The sequence below is a fragment of the Pseudophryne corroboree genome, chromosome 6, assembly GCF_028390025.1.
Source record: "Pseudophryne corroboree isolate aPseCor3 chromosome 6, aPseCor3.hap2, whole genome shotgun sequence".
NCBI classification, from domain to species: Eukaryota; Metazoa; Chordata; class Amphibia; order Anura; family Myobatrachidae; genus Pseudophryne; species Pseudophryne corroboree.
The window spans coordinates 15,770,580-15,793,427 of record NC_086449.1 but is presented as its reverse complement, the minus strand read 5'-3'; the positions used below and the strand labels follow the sequence as shown (position 1 = coordinate 15,793,427).

Sequence of the window (22,848 nt, the reverse complement as noted above, 5' to 3'; positions counted from 1 at the left end):
ATGGAAACCCAATGTTCTCTACCAACCTGATCTGTCTTGGAGCATTGCACTTTACGCCAAACCCCATCCTCCCGGACCACAGTATGTGGCACCGGTATAGGAGAAATGGCCCTCCTGGAGGACGTAACCAATTTGCTCACTCTGAACGCCTATGATAAGCCATAGTGGAAGCAAGAATAAACATACAAACTTAGTAACTCGATGAACATACTCGCGCAGAAACTTTGAACAAATGCAGCAGCATTAACCTGACGATAGGCTGACGCAAGTCTAGAGGAATTGGCACGGCTCTAGTTTAACACTTCAATACCCTTGAAAGTAAAAAAGATTTGGTAACATCCTGTTACTCCCTGTAAACAGAGGAAATAGGAAATACCCAACAGTAATTTTCTGACATACGCTTTGGACTTACCTGCTGAGTATAAACACCACTCAAAGGCAAGAATCAAAGCATGCAAACACTTAGCTACTTTACCCATGCGAACCAAGAACTGGCTCCACTGTTCCTAAGCGGATAAATAGGCCGTATAAATCGCTGGAGCTAAAGATCAATGGGCTAATCCTTCCATTCTGGCTGGATTACCTGTCATACATAAGAGGGACAAGATTCAGCAACTGTTTCAGCATGCGGCGCCAGCTGGCAAAAGTGCAAACATTTGAGATGTGGGAGAGCGTTGGCAACCCCATTATCCACCACAGGTACATGTTCCACCTGCAACGATATGTTACTTCCCAAACATCACAACACTATTCATGCAAGCAAGCGATAACCAGCTGAACTTTATTGATTAATATCATGTACAACCCTCAGAATGTCACACCAGAAAACCAATTCTCTGATCTCCAACCAACCACACCACAGTTCCAAGGTGACCATTGTTGGGAACAATTCCAACAACAACATATTCCCAGTCAAATCGTCCTTATCCCAGTCCTCAGGTCAAGGTGCCACTCATTAATTCCTATCAAAGAATGCACCAAAACCTGTGAAACCGGCTGTGTCTGTGAAAAGCTGAAGAACAGAGCTGGATTCCAGTCATACATCTCAAATCCTCACTGCATTAAACCTTTCCGTCCCTGTGTGTGACATCTCCTCTCCTCTAACCTAAGTGGGTGTACTTGTGTCCTTTGTGATGCTCTTTCCAAAAACAAATCCTCTTTTGTCCCAGACTAACAAATCCCTATGAATTTCCATAGACAGCCAGATGTAGTGATAAGCCCGTACCCGTGCAACGTGCCTGCGCAATGCGGTTCATACGCATGCGCAGTTCTGACCTGATCGCAGCAGGCCAAAAACCGCTTGCAAGCAATCAGCTCTGAATTAGGCCCTTAATCTCTACAGCAGGCATTCCCAACCACGGTCCTCAAGGCACACTAACAGTGCAGGTTTTAGTGACATCCAGGCTTCTGCACAGGTGACTTAATTAGTAGCTCAGTTATTTTGATTTAACCATCTGTGCTGCAGCCTGGATATCACTAAAACCTGCACTGTTGGTGTGCCTTGAGGACAGTGGTTGGGAATGCCTGCTTTACAGTAAGCTGCACTAAGGTGTCCAGTCATCATCCTATGAATGGTTTTAACACCCTCTTTACATATGTAGTTTTTAAGTGTCAGACCCATTCATCAATAATGAAATGCAGGGAATATCACTGATACCTCCTGGTTACAGTCCTGCCACAATAATTTCCACACTACCCATGGGGATGTAGAAATTATGCTATTCATCAATTTCCGAAAATCATAGATTTTTTTTAATTGACTGTGTAACTGTACGCCATCCACAGATGGTATACAGCTCCTAAATCACATCACAAGCTGGGTTTTATACTGGTGCTTGTGCGGGAAAGGGATCTTTTAGTATCCCTTTCTGCAGTCTCCCCACTGCTCCCAGCTCAGTGGCCATAGTATGCAGCACCCTGTGCCCAGCTCCTGCCCACTACCTCCTCCCCTCTGTACCCAGCTCCTGTCAGCAGACTGTAGCCACCATCCCCCAGTGCCCAGCTAGAGCTCGCATCTTCAATAACCCAGTGCTTAGCTCATGCAAGCAGCCTACATTTTCCATCCCCCAGTGCCCAGCTCCTGCCTGCAGCCACATTTTCTATCCCCTGGTGCCAAGATTCTACCCACAGCCAACATTTTCCATCCTCTGATGCCCAGCTCTTGCCCGCAGCGCACATTTTCTATCCCCTCGTGCCCAGCTCATGGCTGCTAAATAGAAAGGTGAAAATGTAACTCACATAATGGTCTGCTTTTCACAAACTGCACCTGGGCCACAGCACAGAGTTGCAGCTGGTGCAGACACAGCATCTCCCTGCCATCAGCATCCACATTCATGTCCCCTTGGCCCTTGCAGCTCTTGGAGCTCCGTTCACCCAGTATTATATAGTATATAACAGCTGGGTAGACTCGGTGGAGGTTGGGGATCTGCAGCTGTTTACTACAGCTGGAGAGACAGAAGCATGTATATGATGGCCAGAGGGAGGGGGTCCGTGGAGTGTGGGGACAAAGGAGCAAGACGGGGGAGCCAAAGCCACCATCAAGTGACAGTGGAGAAGAAGGATCATGGGCTCTTTAGAGAAGAGGTGGGAGGGCCTAGTCCTTGGAGTGGGAGGGATAGGGTGGCAGGTTAAGCAAGGCTGCTCTGTGGCAGAGTAAAATTGTGAGGAGCCCCCTCCTCTCCTTCAACCTGAAATCCTTCTTTCTTCTGTACAAGCCTGCAGTGACTGGCTGGCCACTGTACTGTAATGAGTCAATCAGACTTTTTATTAGTTCTGCTGATGTCAGTGGCTGTGGGACCTTTCACTACCACAGGCCATGGCGCAATGTACCAGCTGCACCGCTGGTAGTTTCGCCACTACATTGTGGGTAACCTGCCAGGCCTAATAGGAGAAAGTCATCCAAAGCTATGGCATTGTTCACTAAAGTGCCTAATGGATAAGAGAGATGTTGAATCAGCCTAAATTTCCCTGTGATTTTATTCGGTACTACCCCAACTGGTGACGGCACCAGACCTACCACAGGGGACTCCTGCCATACATCCCAAAGCGACCTCATTCATAACCTTTTCACGCAAAACGAGCAGAAAATTCCTTGCAGTGCACAACTTTTGAACCTGACCGAACCTAATTTCCCTTTTGATTGATAGTGGAAAACCACAGTAAAACGCAACTTAGAAGATAAATGTGGAAGGAGAGTCGTGAGGCCACAGCCTTGTGTGGCAGATGTGCCACCATCCCATCCAACAAACCGAGTACAGTCCATGATCGGATGCATTTCTCTGCACCTAATACAAAGATGCCAAAACTTACACTTTTCCCCAAAGTGCATTGCAAGTTATTAAAAGCAATACACAAAATGGAAAGCTGCTCAATCAGATTGTAATGTCACTCAGGTGCTAAAATGGAGGGGTAATTCTGTGTAGGAAAAAACTGTGTTCCCTAATGCACACTGAGTGAAAAATATTACTACATAATAGTCAAATAATACGGAGATCTTAGTTGCGTATATCTGCAGATATAGGGTTAAGCCCCCAGGCCGATCGACAAGGCTTCTCCGTCACTGGGGGTCCCTAAAACTAGGTATGGGTCCGGGGCGCCTATGCGCTCCATTGTAACCAATGGAGGGAACTTTGAGGTCAGCGGTGAGGTTACTTTCGGTCAACCGCTGACCTCAAAGTTCCCACCATTGGTTACAATGGAGCGCATAGGCGCTACATTGTATCACTGCCGTGTGCTGCCTGTCAGACACTACAGGAGCACACAGCCAATCAGGAGGGTGCCACGACGTGGCGCTCACTGATTGGCTGAAGGAACCCTCTTAGACAGAAGTCAGGGGGGGTTACTGGCAGTCGGGGAAAGGGGTCCCATGTGAAAACATGGGGCCCCTTTCAGTGCGTGGTCGGGTGTTCGTTTTTTTATTTTGCAAAGTACGTGGGTTACAAATGGAACAGAAGAAGACCGATCTACACTGGATTATGTGAGTATAAATTTTCCAACAGGTACCCCTTGGATTCTACATGGAGAAGAGGACCGACCCTCGTGTGAACATAGGTAAGTATGTATGTTTGGAGGTGTGGATGTATGTATTAAACTTATACTTTCAAGGTGTGTGTCTCCTGTTTTTATTTGGGTATTTTTTTAGTAGTAGTACTACAGGTACCAGCGGGCCCGGTTTTCCTCCGTATGCTGGTACTTGTGGTTCTCCAAGTACCAGCTTGCAGTGGAGGCTTGCTGGGACGTGTAGTACTGCTACTAAAAACAATATTCTCATTTTGTCAAAAAGGATATCAGCTCCCCATCTGCCGCCCTTGGATGGGGGGGACAGCCTCAGGCTTAACCCCTGGCCCTTGGGTGGCTGGAGGGGGTGACCCCTTGATTGAAGTGGTCCCCACTCCTCCAGGGTACCCCGGCCAGGGGTGACTAGTTGGGTATGTAATGCCAGGGCCGCAGGGACCAATATAAAATTGTCCCCCGGCTGTGGCATTTTGTATCTGGCTATTGGAGCCTGGTGCTGATTTCAGAAATACGGGGGACCCCTACACTTTTTGTCCACCGTATTTTTGGAACCAGGACCAGACGCAGAGCCCGGTGCTGGTTGATTAAATATGGGGGAACCCCTGTCAATTTTTTGCCCATATTTTTTCAACCAGGACCGGCTCAAAGAGCCCGAGGCTGGTTTTGCTTAGGAGGGGGGACCCAACGCATTTTTTTTTTATTTTAAAATATTTTTTTTTTACGAAAGGTGCACAATGAAGCCCAGCACGGATCTCACAGATCCGGCCGTGATTCATTGTGTTAAAATTGGCAGTGTTTTACAATTCACTCCCGTAAAACACTGCCAAAAAATACGAATGACATCGACATCGGTAAATACGAAAATGCAGAATACGGCAGCTTAGTAAATTAGTCGTAATAAATTCAAAAAGTTGCAAATTTACACTTTCGATGTCATTCGTGTTTGAACTTTAACCTCATTCCGAAAAATACGAATTTTAGTAAATATACCACAGAGAGAACAATACATCAGGGGATTAAATCATTACAGCAGGAGAATAAGTCCAACTGCCCTGGCTCAGTAAATCCTATTAAAGGCCAAGATAAAGATGGCTCCATCTGTAATGCCCTTTCCTAATTCTCTCCTTCACCCGCTGTTGAAGGCCATGCAGTACAGCAGTGTTCACACAATGTACCACATCCGACTGCACAGACTCTATGGACATGCTACTGCTGGATGACCTACGATGCTGTTTTGCGTGCAGACTCCCATACTGACTTTTTCCATCCTCTGAAGTGGAAGATGATGTAGATGAGGTAGATAACAGGCTTTCACCCTCATCACCCACTTTGCGTCGCAAGGACGCCTGCACCTACCAGCTCTAGCGTGCCGCAACAGGATAGCCAAAAATGAGCTGACTGAGCTAGACTCCCCAGAGCTGATACCTAACAACTCCCCACTCTCCCAATCAGGGTCAGAACAGGACTCACCCATGGCCCTTAATGCCATGTCTAAACAAGAAATCCCGGCAGCTGTATCTGTGGCCAGATAATAATCAATAGTTGACTTTGCAGCTGTAGATAAAGAAGGAGAAACAACTTCAGGCACCACAGGTATATTACCTAAAATGGAGTCACTGGAACACCTGCTGCCCTGTGTTCTCCCCACTGCAGCCCCCACCACTGGCACCACCACTTGCGCTAACTGTATAGCTAATGAAACCAGATCAACAACCAATCCTGGTATTACACCACCTGGCCCAGTGGTAAGAATTGTGACCAAAACATACACGACCAAGTACAGAGTGTGGACACTCTCGCCATGTCCAAACTACGCACTAGGGTGGCTGATGACCCCCTTGCTACCTGTGCCCCGTGCATCCTTTTTCCACCCAAACCAGTACCTGGCAGATGACATCCACATAAGACCTGCACATAGTGCCACCCTAAGTTGGCCCAGCACCACCCAGATTGCATACAGTAGGTGCACAAACTAGCACAGCTGCCCTGTGTTTGTCTTTACCATCAGAGGAACCAGGTACATAAATAGAGCTGCCCTCACTCCCAGGCTCCTTTTAAACATGTTTTTTTGTGTTGACAATATTGCATTGGCACCTGACCTGCCCTTGCACCCATGCATTACACAGGGCTTCCCTACTAAGGACCTCACTGTGTGACCTGTCCACACCATGTACAAACCCCCAAACTAACTAGGTCACTTAGACCAAAAGCAGCCAATCTGGACCTCCTGCTGCCAGCCCCCACTAGAAATGGCTGAGCTACAGTCCTCACCTGATACCCCAGACCCGCAGTGGAAAACGCCGCCTCCCAACATCCTGTGGCAGACTTCTCACCACACACGGGCCTGTCATCCTTCAGCATCGGGATCCGACCACAATACCGCAGACGCCCCCAGCCACACACAGGGGGAGATTGCTGAATCCATGCAGTGGCAGCCTCTGCCCCAGCAACGGCACCAACGGCGGCATCACCCGCACTTGCGAGCAACTGTGACCCCTCCATGCTAGATCATGAACGGAGCCCCCGGCACCTGCATCCCCGGCAGTGACGCCCACACCAGAAAGGTAATGGTAAGCAAACGCTACCACTCTCAGGGGCTTATCCATGTTGTAAATTAAAAAGGAGAAACACAGTGAAAGATAATTAGCGTGATAGCAAGACTAGCTAAAGAGGAAGAAAGACACAATATGATAGGTAAAGATCAAAAGAAAAGGAAAACCCAGTGAAGAAAAAGAATATAATATGAAACCACACTATTTCCTGTGCAGTTAAAGTCGCAGCCCAGTATCTCTGGTAAAGATTGAGTAGTATTTTGCTGCATACAGTATATGGTGTGTATACAATGCAAATTTAAAGAAAGCATTGTTACACTCATGGCCAGTGCTAAATTTGGGCACTCCCATACTTTACAAAGGGACAGTGCACGCTTTGGTGCGCACCAAAAAATGGGTGTGGTCTAACAAGGAAGAGGCATAGCCACACAATAGTATTCCCATTTCAAATTACGCCACACAGTAGCACAATGTTATTCACATTAAACCGCACGTAGTAGTGCTGCTTATGCAAATAATGCCCCAGTAGTAATGATGCTTAAACATAATGCTCCAAGTAGTGGCGCCACTTATACACATAATGCACCCAGTAGTGGTGCTGCTGAAAGACATAATGCCCCTAGTAGTGGGGCCGCTTATACATAATGCTCCCTGTAGTGGCACCGCTTATACACATAATGCCCACAGTACTGGAGCTGCTTATACATAATACCCCCAGTTGTAGCACCACTTATACATAAAGCTCCCGGTAGTGGCACAGCTTATACACATAACGTCCCCAGTAGTAGTGATGCCTATACACATGATGCCTCCTTTAGCATTGCCGCTTGCACATAACGTCCTCTGTAGCAATGAACACTTGCACACACAATGCCCCCTGTAGCAATGACTCTTACACACATAACGCCTCCTGTAGCAGTGATGTTTACACAAGCAATGCCCCCTGTAGCAGTGATGCTAACACACTTAACGCCACTTGTAGCTGTGATGCTTACACACATAACGCCCCCTGTTGCAGTGACGCTTATAGTCATAATGCTCCCTGTAGCAGTGAAGCTTTAACACATGCCCCCTGTAGCAGTGACACAATTACACACATAATGTCCCCTGTAGCAGTGACCCTTTATGCCCACACAGTCAAACATACACATATAGAGAAACACACACATATATATACGCACACACTTCTCTCATTCAATAAGGTAGTCTTGCTTCCGGAGCTGAAGCAGCTCATCCTCCTGTGTAGCAGAGTGCAGCCTGGTCCTGTGTAGCTCTGCCCCTCAGTCCCATGTAGATCTGCCGCTCTTAGGTCCCACTGCTCCGCACACTGCACTGTCAAAGACTTACAGGAGACTTAAAGCTGCTGGCATTGCTGCCTGTCCTACAGTGTGACAGGCGCAGCAGATGACAGCAGCTGGTACATCAGCTCAGGGATGCTGAGCAGGTAGTGCTGGGCCTGGTTATACTACACTGCTCTACGTGGCTCACTCACTCCAGGCTTCTCACTCTGGATGGTGTATTGAAGCTACTGTAGGTGTATGAGGACACATCTCTATGTCTTCTGTTTACGAAAGACACTTACAGTATAAAAACATAAAGAAACATTCAGTATGTTGTAGAAACACTCCACATTTAACATTGTGTAGTGTGTTGTTCATGTGTGTTGTGTTTTTACATATCTCTGGGTTGATATGCCTGACACATTAACCAGATTTGTGTATTTTTTAGAACACATTAATTTCTACACTGCAATATAACTGATACAGCAGATTAAATTAAATAATTGAGATTGTCAAAGAATAGCGTAGTTCTGTTATGATGAACATTTTTGCAGACACACCTTTAAAGCAACTCAATTGAATCAGTCTACTAAATGCACCATGATTTTCTTGAATTTGTATATATATATATATATATATATATATATATATATATAATGCAGTGGGGTAAGGCGGCACTCGAACAGACTTCTTAGGCAGTATGAAAAAAGGTCAGCTTTATTGTAACGACATGTTTCGGGGCTATACCCCTTCCTCAGGGCCTCAACAACCCTTACTGAACCACAAGTGATACATATATACATCATCAATGACAAACAATCAAACAGCCCAAATGTGACTCACCTGCTTGGCGGCGCCATCCTGACCGTCCGGACGCTCAACAGCGCTCCCTCGTCGCCCATCTGTGACGTAATCAAGTTGCGCCTGTAGTCCATCCCCTTGGCAACTCACAGGCCTCACTCGTTCGTCAGTCCAGGGGATGGGTCTCACGCTGCCGGCCCGTGACGTCATCCGGAGCCGCGTCGCAGGGTAGTAACTAAGCAACCTGTGAAACCATAACAAAGAAACAGACATAAAACAACAAAACGTATAGCTGTTACATCTCATTGCCAAATCTAGACAAATCCCAGCCTATAAAACTAATAATATTGTAGATGGATCCTTATAGCAGGATTAAATGGAGGAAAATGGCACTAGCTAAAGCAGTATAAACAAAATAGCTTAAGCCTATATTATTCAGTCTGAATGAAACAAACAACTCCTATTAGATCCTATATTATAAACTGAATAACTAAGCAAGTTATAGAAAGCACTGTAACCCAAGATTTTCATTCAAACCCCGAGGGGATAATGTGCCCAACTTGTGGATCCACCTGGTTTCCCGTTGTAACAGGGTACGGTCTCTATCACCCCCTCGCAACAATTTAGGGACATGATCTATCAGGATGGCTCTGATACTAGCCACCCCATGTTTAAACATTAAGCAATGGCGGGTAAAAGGTTGGTCGCTATTACCTTTCTCAAATGCTTTCTTTATGGCGCTACTGTGTAGCGCCATTCGTTCCCGGAATTGACGGACAGTTATGCCTACATAGGCAAGGCCGCACGGGCAGGTCAATAAATACACCACATGTGTAGAGGTACATGTGAGGCGATGTTGAATGGAAATCTTCTTACCGGTAAGGGGGTGATTAAACGATCCCCCTGTCATAAGTGTGTTACAAGTGGCACATCCAAGACATCGGAAACAGCCCAACTTAGTTCTTAAGAAGTGTGATTCCTATACACCCGTTAAACGTGTGACATCCAATTTAACTATATGGTCTCCAATATTCCTACCCCTGGTGTAACTGGGTAGGAGCATCGTATTGGCCAAGGACGATAGTGCTGCCTCTGTTTGAATAATGGGCCACAAAGCTTTAGCCCTATCTACCCTCTTATTAGTAGCTGTTGAGAATCTATTAACCCAGGGGAGTTTAGGGCGAGCTGCCCTTTGTTGGTTATGGGGAGGATATAAGACCTGCTCCCGTGAATCCTTCAATGCTCTGGCCTTTGCTAATTGTAATTCACCTAAGGGATAACCTCGCTCCGCAAACTTAATTAGCATGTTATCCATGGCTTTCACGGTCTCATCTGGGTCTGAAGTGATGCGACGTACACGCATAAATTGGGAATAGGGTAGTCCTCTACGTAATGAGTCAGGGTGAAAACTACGATGGTCAAGAAGCATATTCCTATCCGTCTTTTTGATAAAGAGGGTGGTAGACAACTGACCCGCCCTGACTGTAATGGTCACATCAAGGTAGTTGATGCTAGTGTCATCAATGACATAGGTAAATTGTACTGGGTGCTGTGTCAAATTGTGCTCCTCCCACAGTGAAATTAGGTCCTCTCTAGATCCCTGCCACAGAACTATAAGGTCGTCTATATATCTTTTAAAATATAGCACCTGGGATTGAACAGTTGGGTCCAGGTAGAACATTCTCTTTTCGACCTGGTACATGAACGCGTTGGCGTACAAAGGGGCCACAGCGGACCCCATCGCACACCCCGCTAACTCAAGCATGAATTTGCCATTGAACACAAAGTAGTTGCGTTTAAGAACCCTATCTAAGAGGGACAGAAAAAAAAGTTATGTCAGGGCCAGAATAGGCCTCACTTTCCTGGATAAGGAGTCTGACAGCCTCAATACCCGCCTCATGCGGAATACATGTGTATAGACTGACAACGTCCGAACTGCACAGCCACAACCCCTCGGGTAAGGAACCCAGGGACTGTAGCTGCTGCAGAAGGGACGTTGTGTCCTTTAGATAAGACCTCAAAGACTGTATACATGGGTTAAGGTAAGCATCGAGATACACAGATATTGGATGATAGAGTGATCCCCTGGCAGACACTATCGGCCTGCCAGTGGGATCCACCAGGGACTTGTGGATCTTGGGCACAGTATAAAACAGTGGGGCCTTAGGATGCTCAATAGTAAGAGCCCTGACAACATCACTAGATACAGTGCCCTGCTCCCTAGCCATATGTAACAAAGCATCTAGCTCACTTTTGTAAGTCTTGGTGGGGTCCATCGTAAGCCTTTTATAGACTTTGGTATCACCCAATTGTCGCTCACATTCATTAACATAATCAGTCAAATTAAGGATTACGATGGACCCCCCTTTATCGGCCTTGCGGACAACTATATCAGTCCTGCGGGACAACTCTTGCAGCGTAGTCATCTCGGACTTGGAAAGATTATGGTGAGTCCATTCAGTCTGCGCCCCGTCCTCAGATTCCAGCATTCGCATGAAAGTCCTGATAGATGGGTTTAAGCTGGGAGGGTCAAATTGTGAGCGAGGAGCAATTCTCCTCAGTTGATCAGGAATATTAGAAGAAACTGATTCGGATGACTGTGAGTTAAAATGTTCTTGTCGCCTTAAAGATCTTCTCAAACGGTGCACTTCAACTTTCCACTCCAAGGGGTCTGGATGGACTGTTGGGACAAAAGACAGTCCCTTGGCCAAAAGGCGGTATTCAGGCTCAGTTAAAGGAGTGGAAGATAAATTAAACACTAATTCCTTGAGGCTTTCTGTGGTTTTTGTGCGGAGGATTCTTTGATTCTGCCCCGACCTCCGCGTCCTCTCCCTCTTCTTCGCTGGGGAGTGCGATTGGAGCGGGTCCGAATTCCCTGTGGGCCTTGGCCTAAAGGGAAATTGCCATCTGACTGGGAAGTAGCGCCAGTGGACACTTCTGAATCACTAGCTGAGGTACTGGCTCCTGTTTGTAGTTCTCTTCGCCATCTGGAGTTGGAGCGCCAGTTGGATTGTTTGGAATCTTGTGCCGACCGGGTGCCACATAACCAAGGGTAAACTTGTCTTTGCTGATAGTCTCTCTGGACAGTTACAAGTTTATCTTTCTTTCTTTCTTGAATCGCACCAGGTCCTGGCGATATTGCTCAATCTGTGTGGTAAGTTTAGTAACCCAGTCAGATTGGGTATCCAATGATAGGGTGGGTTTGTGTTCACCTTCAAAGAGAAGAAGCTGCTCTCGCACCAAGTGGAGCTCTCTTGTTGACTCCTCCACTACCAATAGTAGTAAGTCCATGGAGCATTTATTGAGTATCGCTACCCACCGTCGGCAAAACGCTGTATTGAATCTGCCTATGGTCGGTGAGTTGGGTGATACCAAAGTCTATAAAAGGCTTACGATGGACCCCACCAAGACTTACAAAAGTGAGCTAGATGCTTTGTTACATATGGCTAGGGAGCAGGGCACTGTATCTAGTGATGTTGTCAGGGCTCTTACTATTGAGCATCCTAAGGCCCCACTGTTTTATACTGTGCCCAAGATCCACAAGTCCCTGGTGGATCCCCCTGGCAGGCCGATAGTGTCTGCCAGGGGATCACTCTATCATCCAAAATCTGTGTATCTCGATGCTTACCTTAAACCATGTATACAGTCTTTGAGGTCTTATCTAAAGGACACAACGTCCCTTCTGCAGCAGCTACAGTCCCTGGGTTCCTTACCCGAGGGGTTGTGGCTGTGCTGTTCGGACGTTGTCAGTCTATACACATGTATTCCGCATGAGGCGGGTATTGAGGCTGTCCAGGAAAGTGAGGCCTATTCTGGCCCTGACATAACTTTTTTTCTGTCACTCTTAGATAGGGTTCTTAAATGCAACTACTTTGTGTTCAATGGCAAATTCATGCTTGAGTTAGCGGGGTGTGCGATGCGCTGTGGCCCCTTCGTACGCCAACGCGTTCATGTACCAGGTCGAAAAGAGAATGTTCTACCTGGACCCAATTGTTCAATCCCAGGTGCTATATTTTAAAAGATATATAGATGACCTTATAGTTCTGTGGCAGGGATCTAGAGAGGACCTAATTTCACTGTGGGAGGAGCACAATTTGACACAGCACCCATTACAATTTACCTATGTCATTGATGACACTAGCATCAACTACCTTGATGTGACCATTACAGTCAGGGCGGGTCAGTTGTCTACCACCCTCTTTATCAAAAATACGGATAGGAATATGCTTCTTGACCATCGTAGTTTTCACCCTGACTCATTACGTAGTGGACTACCCTATTCCCAATTTATGCGTGTACGTCGCATCACTTCAGACCCAGATGAGACCATGAAAGCCATGGATAACATGCTAATTAAGTTTGCGGAGCGAGGTTATCCCTTAGGTGAATTACAATTAGCAAAGGCCAGAGCATTGAAGGATTCACGGGAGCAGGTCTTATATCCTCCCCATAACCAAAAAAGGGCGGCTCGCCCTAAACTCCCCTGGGTTAATAGATTCTCAACAGCTACTAATAAGAGGGTAGGTAGGGCTAAAGCTTTGTGGCCCATTATTCAAACAGAGGCAGCACTATCGTCCTTGGCCAATACGATGCTCCTACCCAGTTACACCAGGGGTAGGAATATTGGAGACCATATAGTTAAATTGGATGTCACACGTTTAACGGGTGTACAGGAATCACACTTCTTAAGAACTAAGTTGGGCTGTTTCCGATGTCTTGGATGTGCCACTTGTAACACACTTATGACAGGGGGATCGTTTAATCACCCCCTTACCGGTAAGAAGATTTCCATTCAACATCGCCTCACATGTACCTCTACACATGTGGTGTATTTATTGACCTGCCCGTGCGGCCTTGCCTATGTAGGCAAAACTGTCCGTCAATTCCGGGAACGAATGGCGCTACACAGAAGCGCCATAAAGAAAGCATTTGAGAAAGGTAATAGCGACCAACCTTTTGCCCGCCATTGCTTAATGTTTAAACATGGGGTGGCTAGTATCAGAGCCATCCTGATAGATCATGTCCCTAAATTGTTGCGAGGGGGTGATAGAGACCGTACCCTGTTACAACGGGAATCCAGGTGGATCCACAAGTTGGGCACATTATCCCCTCGGGGTTTGAATGAAAATCTTGGGTTACAGTGCTTTCTATAACTTGCTTAGTTATTCAGTTTATAATATAGGATCTAATAGGAGTTGTTTGTTTCATTCAGACTGAATAATATAGGCTTAAGCTATTTTGTTTATACTGCTTTAGCTAGTGCCATTTTCCTCCATTTAATCCTGCTATAAGGATCCATCTACAATATTATTAGTTTTATAGGCTGGGATTTGTCTAGATTTGGCAATGAGATGTAACAGCTATACGTTTTGTTGTTTTATGTCTGTTTCTTTGTTATGGTTTCACAGGTTGCTTAGTTACTACCCTGCGACGCGGCTCCGGATGACGTCACGGGCCGGCAGCGTGAGACCCATCCCCTGGACTGACGAACGAGTGAGGCCTGTGAGTTGCCAAGGGGACAGACTACAGGCGCAACTTGATTACGTCACAGATGGGCGACGAGGGAGCGCTGTTGAGCGTCCGGACGGTCAGGATGGCGCCGCCAAGCAGGTGAGTCACATTTGGGCTGTTTGATTGTTTGTCATTGATGATGTATATATGTATCACTTGTGGTTCAGTAAGGGTTGTTGAGGCCCTGAGGAAGGGGTATAGCCCCGAAACATGTCGGTACAATAAAGCTGACCTTTTTTCATACTGCCTAAGAAGTCTGTTCGAGTGCCGCCTTACCCCACTGCATTGTTACTGGAGGATTGGTTCTCCTGGGATGGCACCACAGCACCTTACACCTTTATAAGATGAGTGCCGTGACTTTTGGAAACATATATATATATATATATATATATATACACTGTAAAAATAACAGTAGTAAGATTATATGAAATACTTGGCTATTTCATATTGGCATGACAAGATATACTACAGTGTGAGCTGATAGAAATTACCCCAAGTAGGCAGAGGACAAATACTATTAATACTGGACTTTTAGATAAATATAATAATTATGGTACAAAGCTATGAATCAAAAAATGGCATATAATGACCACAGCAGCATTAACAAATGTGCTAATAAATAATATTGATCTAGAGACTACAAAACCATAGATAAAACAAATATTAGTTTAAAAAATATAGTTTGAGTCACCCATACCCAAAATTCCAAAATAAGAAATATTCCAAAATACATAATTTTTTGAGCGCATCTTAGATAGTGACACATTCACTTTTTGATGGTTCAATGTACACACACTTATGTTTTGTGCACAACATTTTTTAAACATATAACATGGTTTTTTTTTTACAATATGTATTTTATTGAGGTTTTGAATATACAACATTGAATATCAGAAGTAAACATGTCATACAGCCTGGTGCAAAGATAAGCAATACAACAAACATCGTCTAAGTTTACGGTATCGGGGGCTAGGGTGAAACCTCACTTTTTCCATTTTCTAGTATATTGAAATAAAGTTGTAAACAATACAGTTACCAGAATTGTAAAAAAAAGTCATTCTACAAAAATACTGTCCGTCAATCGCATGCAAAGGCTGAAATATAAACAGTAGAAACAAAACAACGTACCAATACGATCTCCCCAGTGGAGAACGAAAAACTAAAACCTACCGAACCAAAAGAAAAAGAAAAACGCAGAAAAAACATAAAAACAATAATCGTACCTGCTGGAGCATAGGGACCGCCGACAAATCCATGGAGACATCATCAGAGCAAGGAGAGGTATGTAGACAGCGGAGACGTAGAGAGAAAATATGGAAGGGGAGAGGCGAAGGAGAAAAGGGGGAGCTGCAGCCTGGGATGTAGTAATCAGGGAAGGGAGGTAGATGAGGGAGATGGAGGGGGAGGATCGTGTAGTCGCGAGAGTGAGATGGGAGGATCATCAGTCAGGAGTTGATGGCCGTACCACGCGGTATGTTGAAAGCTCTGCCTAATAGCCAATTTTGTAAGAGTGGGCAGTTGGTTGATAAAACGGCCCCAACATCGGAATAAGGTAGGGGTCAGAGTCTCCTTATTCAGGGTCGTTTCCAGCCATTCCATTGTGAACAGGAAGAGTAGTCTAGAGGTAGCTAGTGATAGCGTAGGAGGGGTGTCAGAAATCCACTGCTGAAGTATGGCCTTCCTGCCTACCGCCGATAGAATTGCTATCAGTTTTGTGTCTTGAGAGGGGAGTTCAGGCTGGTCTTGAGTGTGGCCAAAGAGAGCCCAAGAGGCAGTACATTGAAAGGGCAGACCCAACTCGGAGGTGCTATATGATTGTAGCTCTGCCGAAAACCTTTGGATAAGGGGACAATGCCAGAAGCAGTGCATAAGGTCGGCTACTGGCGCAGAGCATTTTAAGCATTTCGCCGAGTCAGACAAACCCATCAAGTGACTCCTCTTTGGAGAGATATAGGCTCTGTGTAGAATTTTAAAGGACATTTCTTGATACAGGCTAGCCGGGATGAGTTTGAGGGAAGTTGTAAAGCAGTCCATGACGGTGTCCAGGGGCATAGAGGGAATTTAGGAGGACCATGTCAGCACTTGGGTTAGGTCCGTGGTGGGAATGTGTTCTGTGCGAATGCGGGCATAGAGAGATGAGATGGAGCATATCCCAGAGCGCAGGAGCGTATCAAGGCTGTTAACAAAGTCGAATACATGGAGATGAGAAAGGACTGAGTGTATATAATGAGAAGCCTGAAAAAAATAGAATCCATGGCTCGGGTATATGTCATATTTAATCTGTGCTTCCGCAAAAGTGAGTGGTTTTTTACTAGAGTTAAGAAGGTCACCGACTCGTGTGATCCCTGCAGCGTGCCATGCAACAAAGGGATAGGAGGCCTGGCCCTGCTGAAAACACGGGTTCCCAACTAGGGGGAGAAATATGGAGTGGGTGTACTGTAACTTCAGGGATTTCCTAGATAGTCTCCACGCCAACGCAGTGGAGGTAAGGAGTACATTGTCCAGAGAGAGAGATGACAAATCAGATTTAGACATGTGTAGAACAGAGCTAAGAGAGAAGGGGGTGCAGAGTTGGGAGTCGATCAGTGAATCAGTGAAAATCGAAGTACCATTGAGACAGTCCATGGCGAAGCGTAGGAGGCAGGCCCTGTTATATTGCTCTATGTCCGGCAGGTTCAGCCCTCCATTCTGTACCGTCTGAGACAGTTTAAAAAAACTAATTTGGGGTCTCTTATTGGACCAAATAAACTTAGAAATAGTTGAGTTAAGGAGGGAGAGGTCAGATTTAGATAGCATGATAGGCACCATCTGAAGGACATATAGCAATTTGGGGAAGCTGGCCATCTTCACTAGGCTACAGCGACCTAAAAGGTTGAGAGGTAGATTCCTCCATAGTGCTAATTCTGTATGGATCTTGGTTAGGATAGGGTGAACATTGTCAAGGTATAAACGAGCGGGGTCAGAGGGAAGGTGGACCCCAAGATACGTGATATGAGTGGTGGCCCACCGAAACGGGAAGGGGGTATCCCACCCTGTAGTAATATGAGGAAAGATGGCCAGAGCCTCCGATTTGTCGAGGTTGATCGAAAATCCTGCAAAAGAGGAAAAGCGAGAAATAGCGTGCTGCAATGCTGTAATGGACTGTTTAGGATTGGAGGTAAAAAGAAGAATGTCATCCGCAAACGCTATTAATTTAATCTCTCTATTGCCAAACCTAACACCGCGAAAATCAGAGAGGTTGAGGATGTAACGTATAAAGGGTTCTAAGGCCAGGTTGAAAAGGAGGGGGGAGAGGGGACAACCTTGTCTGGTTCCTCTTTCAAGGATAAAGGAGGGTGAGGGAGTGTTGTTGACTATCACCTGCGCAGTGGGGCCAGCATAGATGGATTCAACTAGGCCACAAAATTTATCTCCAAACTGTTGATAAGACAAAACCCTAGTAAGATGGGGCCAGGCAATCTTATCAAAGGCCTTTTCCGCATCGAGGTTAATGAGGATATTATTGGTGAGATTGTGGGTATGCGAGTAGTTGATAGCCGCCAGGGCGGTCCTAATACCCTGCACAGATTGTCTATGTTTGATGAATCCCAACTGCGCAGGCGATATGAGGCGAGAAAGACAGAGCTGCAATCTATTGGCCATTAATTTCGTAAGAATTTAAAAATCCTGATTAAGGAGAGAGATCGGCCTGTAAGAGCCGGGTAGGGAGGGATCCTTTCCAGGCTTCACAATGACTATAATCGTGGCCTCATTTAATCTAATCGGTGTTTGTTTGGATGTAAGAATGTGATTATAGAGAGACGTAAGGGTGGGTGCCAGTTCATCCCTAAGCATTTTATAGAACTTTGCGCCAAAGCCATCAGGACCGGGGCTTTTGTTGTTCGGTAAGGTTGTAATTAAAATAACTCATCTGTACCATGCTTGGCCTGCTCTTGCTCATCATTTCATTTTACGTACCCATTCAGCCTCTCTAAACTTTTTGATGTTTGAGTAGAGTTAACCGGTTACCCTTTACATAATGACTAAAGCTTGTTGAGGCTTAGTAACTATCACTTCAAATGTTTTCATGGTGCTTATTTTTTTTACTTTACCACCATAACTTGTCTGTTTTCATTTGATTTACTTTATCAAAGGCTTCCTTAACATCCTTGTTTCTGAAAGTATATATAATTGGATTAAGCAATGGGACTATCACAGTGTAAAACAGAGACAAGACTTTGCTTATTGTGGTTAATTGTCTCGTTGGAAACACATAAACAATGATTAATGTCCCATAAAATATGGAAACCACCATCAGGTGAGAGCTGCAGGTGGAGAAGGCTTTCTTTCTGCCAGAAAATGAAGGTATCTTCAGAATCGTAAGGACAATGTACACATATGACATCACAATTATCATAAATGGAATAAGAGTGGCTAAAATACTCATTATGAAAGTCTGAATATGAATTATGGTGGTATCAGAGCAGGAAAGCTGCAATAAGGGTTCAAAGTCGCAATAGAAATGGTCAATGACATTTGGTCCACAGAAATGCAAACTGCATATAGATATAGCATTGACTAACATCAGCAAAAAACCTACTATCCAAACAGTAATAGCAGATTTCACGCAAAACCTGTGATTTATTATAGAAACATAACGTAACGGGTTGCAGATGGCCAGGTACCGATCGTAGGACATCACTGACAGAAGAAGACATTCTGAGGACTCTGAAGTGGCAAATAAATTAAACTGAATGATGCATCCAATAAGTGACATAGTGCATCCATCATACAGCACAATGCGCAGCAGGTTAGGGAGAATATCTGTAATCAGGGTAATGTCAAGTAACGAAAGTTGTGTAATGAAGAAGTACATAGGGGTCTGAAGGTTCTTGCTCAGTAGAAATAAAACCATGATAAAAGTGTTTGCAGATATGGTCACAGAATAAATAATCAACAGGAGCAAGAACAGGAGGATATTCAAATTTTGAAGATTTGGAAACCCCAGAAGAATGACTGAAGTGATATTGTTCCTGTAAGTTACCTGGGAGAGGAACATAAAACTCCATATTTACTGGTTTTGTAGCTATGGGCAAAAAATTACAGAGGGAGATTCAATTAAACACAAATTGTGATTTTCTTCTGCATAGATCGTAAGTATAGTAACTATTCAAGGGAAACCTCATTTTTATTTTCATGCACTTCTGTTCTTCTTACTCGATAACCTATGTTATTCTAGTGCATAAGGTTCAGAAGGAACTGAAATACTAACTGAACTTTATAATTACAGTAAATTCTGATTTATTATTTTAGTGCCCTTTTCCGAAGCTGTCTACAAATAATTAAATAAACAAAATTTCTCATCCCCGACATTGTATTCCCTGAAAAACCATTTATTTGCACATTGTTTGTAGAGTTGTAATTCATGTTGCAAACTAAACATGCTTTTAATAGTAAAGCTCTTTTTTTACAATATAAGCTCTCACGAGCAGGGCCCTCTCCCCTCATGTGCTTCTCCTACCCATACTTTTACTGCCATCTACTCCACACTACCTACAATGCACCTAACCCTTGGTTGCTGCCACCATGATTCTTACTGTATTGGAGTGTTATGACCGCTGATGCAACATTGTTTAAAAAACATGTCTTACAATATTTTGTATTGGAAGTCATTGTTTTCTTGTTTTGCTGATGTGTTTATGTACTTTGTTAGGTGCTGTGAATGCCTTGTGGTGCCATAAAAATAAAGGATAATAATGATGATGATGATGATGATGATGATGACGATCATGATGATGATGATGATGATGATGATGATGATATTGATGATGATGATAATAATAATAATAATAATAATAATACATTTTATTTGTATTCATAATAACCAAAGCTGGGAGAAGCACAGAAGTGTTACTAGAAAACCAAATATTCCCCAAATTAGAAAACTGGGCGAACAACACAATAAAGTTAAAACTGATTAGCTTTGCGGCTGGATCTCTGATTTCATATCTCTAATTATTTGTAATTCTATATGTAAATTTTTAATAAACTTTCTATGTCTAATTCTGTATGCCTAATTGACTTTGTATGTCCTTTTACCTTATCACAGTTTGTCTATGTTTAATTACCTTAATATGCCTTATTATATGTCTATGTCTACTTAACTTACTGTGTCTAATTAATTTGCTGTGTCTAATGCTGCATGGTTTTATTGTCTAAGTTGTATGTATATGTCTGATTACATTGCTACTTTATGGCTAATTCTGAGTTCCAGATCCTGCTAAAAAAAAAAAAAAAATCATGCATTTAGCTTTATCATTAAACATTTCTGCGAGTCTGCCCTTTTTTTAAAGCAGCAACCATTTACAATTCAAAACCAGGTTGGTGATGCCTTGTAAATGATTGCTGCATTTGAAAAAAAATGGGCAGACTCGCAGAAAGTCCCCCATCTCCGGCAAGTCAGAGGCTATTACATTTAGCACACTACTTTGTTTTTTTTACAAAACTGAACCAAAGCTTACAAAACCAAACCCTCCCGAACATTGAGTTTTGAGTCGGGACCTCCTGCCTTTCTCAGATCCCAAAGCAAGGCCATAAGTCATCTTCACACTGTCAGATTCTTGAGGGGTTTGAAATCTATATAGTGTAAGTCCACATGCATCTGTGCCATCTTTACTCCTGCTGTGGAAAGTGTACTGGATGGATGTAATAATGCATATTTCTGACTCATTTGTGTTAAACGTTCGGTGAAGGTAAAATGCAATGTGTAAAAATATATATTCTCCGACTCATTTGTGTGACAATGTAACTCAGGTGTGTGATATAAAAAATAATAATGCATATTTCTGACTAATTTGTGTGACACTGTAAAAGCAGTGTGTGATATACATTTATATATATATATATATATATATTTTTTTTTATTTAAATTAATATTTTGTGCTGTGTCATCCCAGTATACATCCAGGGACTGCAGCTGCTCCGTCCATTTAGGGGTGTTCTGTCAGTCCACCCTAAATAAAAGACATTTTTTTAAATATTTTTTTGCTGTATCCTCCCAGTATATATGCAGGCGTGCTCAGGCCATTTCAGGGTGCTGTGTCCGCAGTTATAACTTATTGTCCTATTTTCATAATTCTTCTTATCACAACAGTGATTCATTCATATTAATATTATTAATTATAATTACAAATTGACTGAATTTAAATTCAATTATTATAACTAAACTCTACACACTTGAATAGCGAACCTTCTGCATGTCAAAAATATCTTTGAGGAACAGAAGAACTTGATCCTAATTTTAAAATAATTTTAACAGATGAATACAGCATTTAAAAATATATTGTTAACTGCCACATGTTTGCTGCACACTACTGTTGCTTAGCTTGGTCATCCAGCGACCTTGGTGCAACCTTTTAACCTAAACTGGATAAAAACAGTATTATGAGCTGTGATGTGTTTAGTATAGACTGGAAATTAATGTTATTGAGGTTAATAATACTGTAGGAACAAAAATCCCCCCCCCCCCCCCCCCACAAATTCTGTTATTTTAGCTGTTTTTATGATTTAAAAAAAAATCCAGATCAAGAGCCAAAACAAAAACATTCAAGGATGGTTTTGGCAAAATCAATACAGATCCAAAACACAAAGGAGATCCAGATCGAAAGATAAAGCTACAATCACAAAATATTAATTGTGGTAGGTTTAATAAGCGAATCAAACTATGTAGAAATGTGATTCAGCACTCATCCGCCAACATTTTTTTTATTTGTTTAAAAGAACATATATTGAATCACACTAAGGATAATTGTTATGTAACCTGCACAGATTAAGACCCAAGTACCATGATGACGTTTCTGCTGACCTCAACTGCACCAGGAATTCCTAGTGGGTCCATGTCTGTTGATAGTGCTGCTTTCTGCATGTAATAAACTTAGCTTGAAGGAACCTTAGCAAAATTTCAAAGCTGTTGTAAAATATATCACACAGAGTCTGTCCTACAGCCCAGATAGTGCTGCAGAAAAATCATCTCAATGTACAATCATTTTATACCTTAGTGCGGAGTGTTTCATGGGTCTGGTGTATCCAAAGAGAATTCAGCTGTGTAATTTAAATTATGGCAATTATAATAATTTGTCTCCAGAGGGATAATGGTATATTTTAAAAAAAGAAAAATGTTCATTAAACAAGATGTTTTGAGATTCAACTTTGAAGCTGTATTTTATTAGTCTACAAGCTTTAAGCAAGTTACTTTAAGTTTGGAAACTTAATTTGTAGAATTTTTTTAGAAAAACTGCAATTATCAAAACTTTTTAGAATGACCAGATCACTTAGTGGCTGCCATGTTTTTGTGTGAGGTATAGTACAACTGTTGACATACTGTGTCAGAAGGCTGCTTACTGTATATGAAGTCCCCTACAGTCCATGAATTGGCCTAACCAGCATTATTGGATACTTTTTTCTATTATTTTTTACCTTCCAGCTTAATAGCTAATACAGGTACGACAACAAATAGCAGGAGCTACTGATCAGTTTTCTGGTCACTGTCAAGAAGTGGGCAAATGGCATCTTTTAATTTCTAGTCTTCAGCAAAGGTGGGCTCTGTGTTCTGCCAACCTAATAACTAAGGTTTGTCTCCTGCCCACAGCAAGCTCCAGGAGGGCTTACCCTAAAAATGTCCCCTTTATCTCTCATCATGCCATCTGACCAAG

General features: G+C 43.5%; 1 protein-coding gene across 1 annotated transcript; it reads right to left on the bottom strand.

Annotated features, from left to right (window-relative positions):
- Positions 1-18,245: 18,245 nt before the first annotated feature.
- LOC134934027 (olfactory receptor 5I1-like) lies at positions 18,246-19,196 on the bottom strand. Its single transcript, XM_063929547.1, has one exon. The coding sequence runs from the start codon at positions 19,194-19,196 to the stop codon at positions 18,246-18,248; it is 951 nt and encodes a 316-aa protein (XP_063785617.1).
- Positions 19,197-22,848: the final 3,652 nt, after the last annotated feature.

What these genes read in the sequence shown, in the direction of transcription:
- LOC134934027 (XM_063929547.1), bottom strand. Translation starts at nt 19,196, where the DNA reads ATGTTCCTCTCCCAGGTAACTTACAGGAACAATATCACTTCAGTCATT.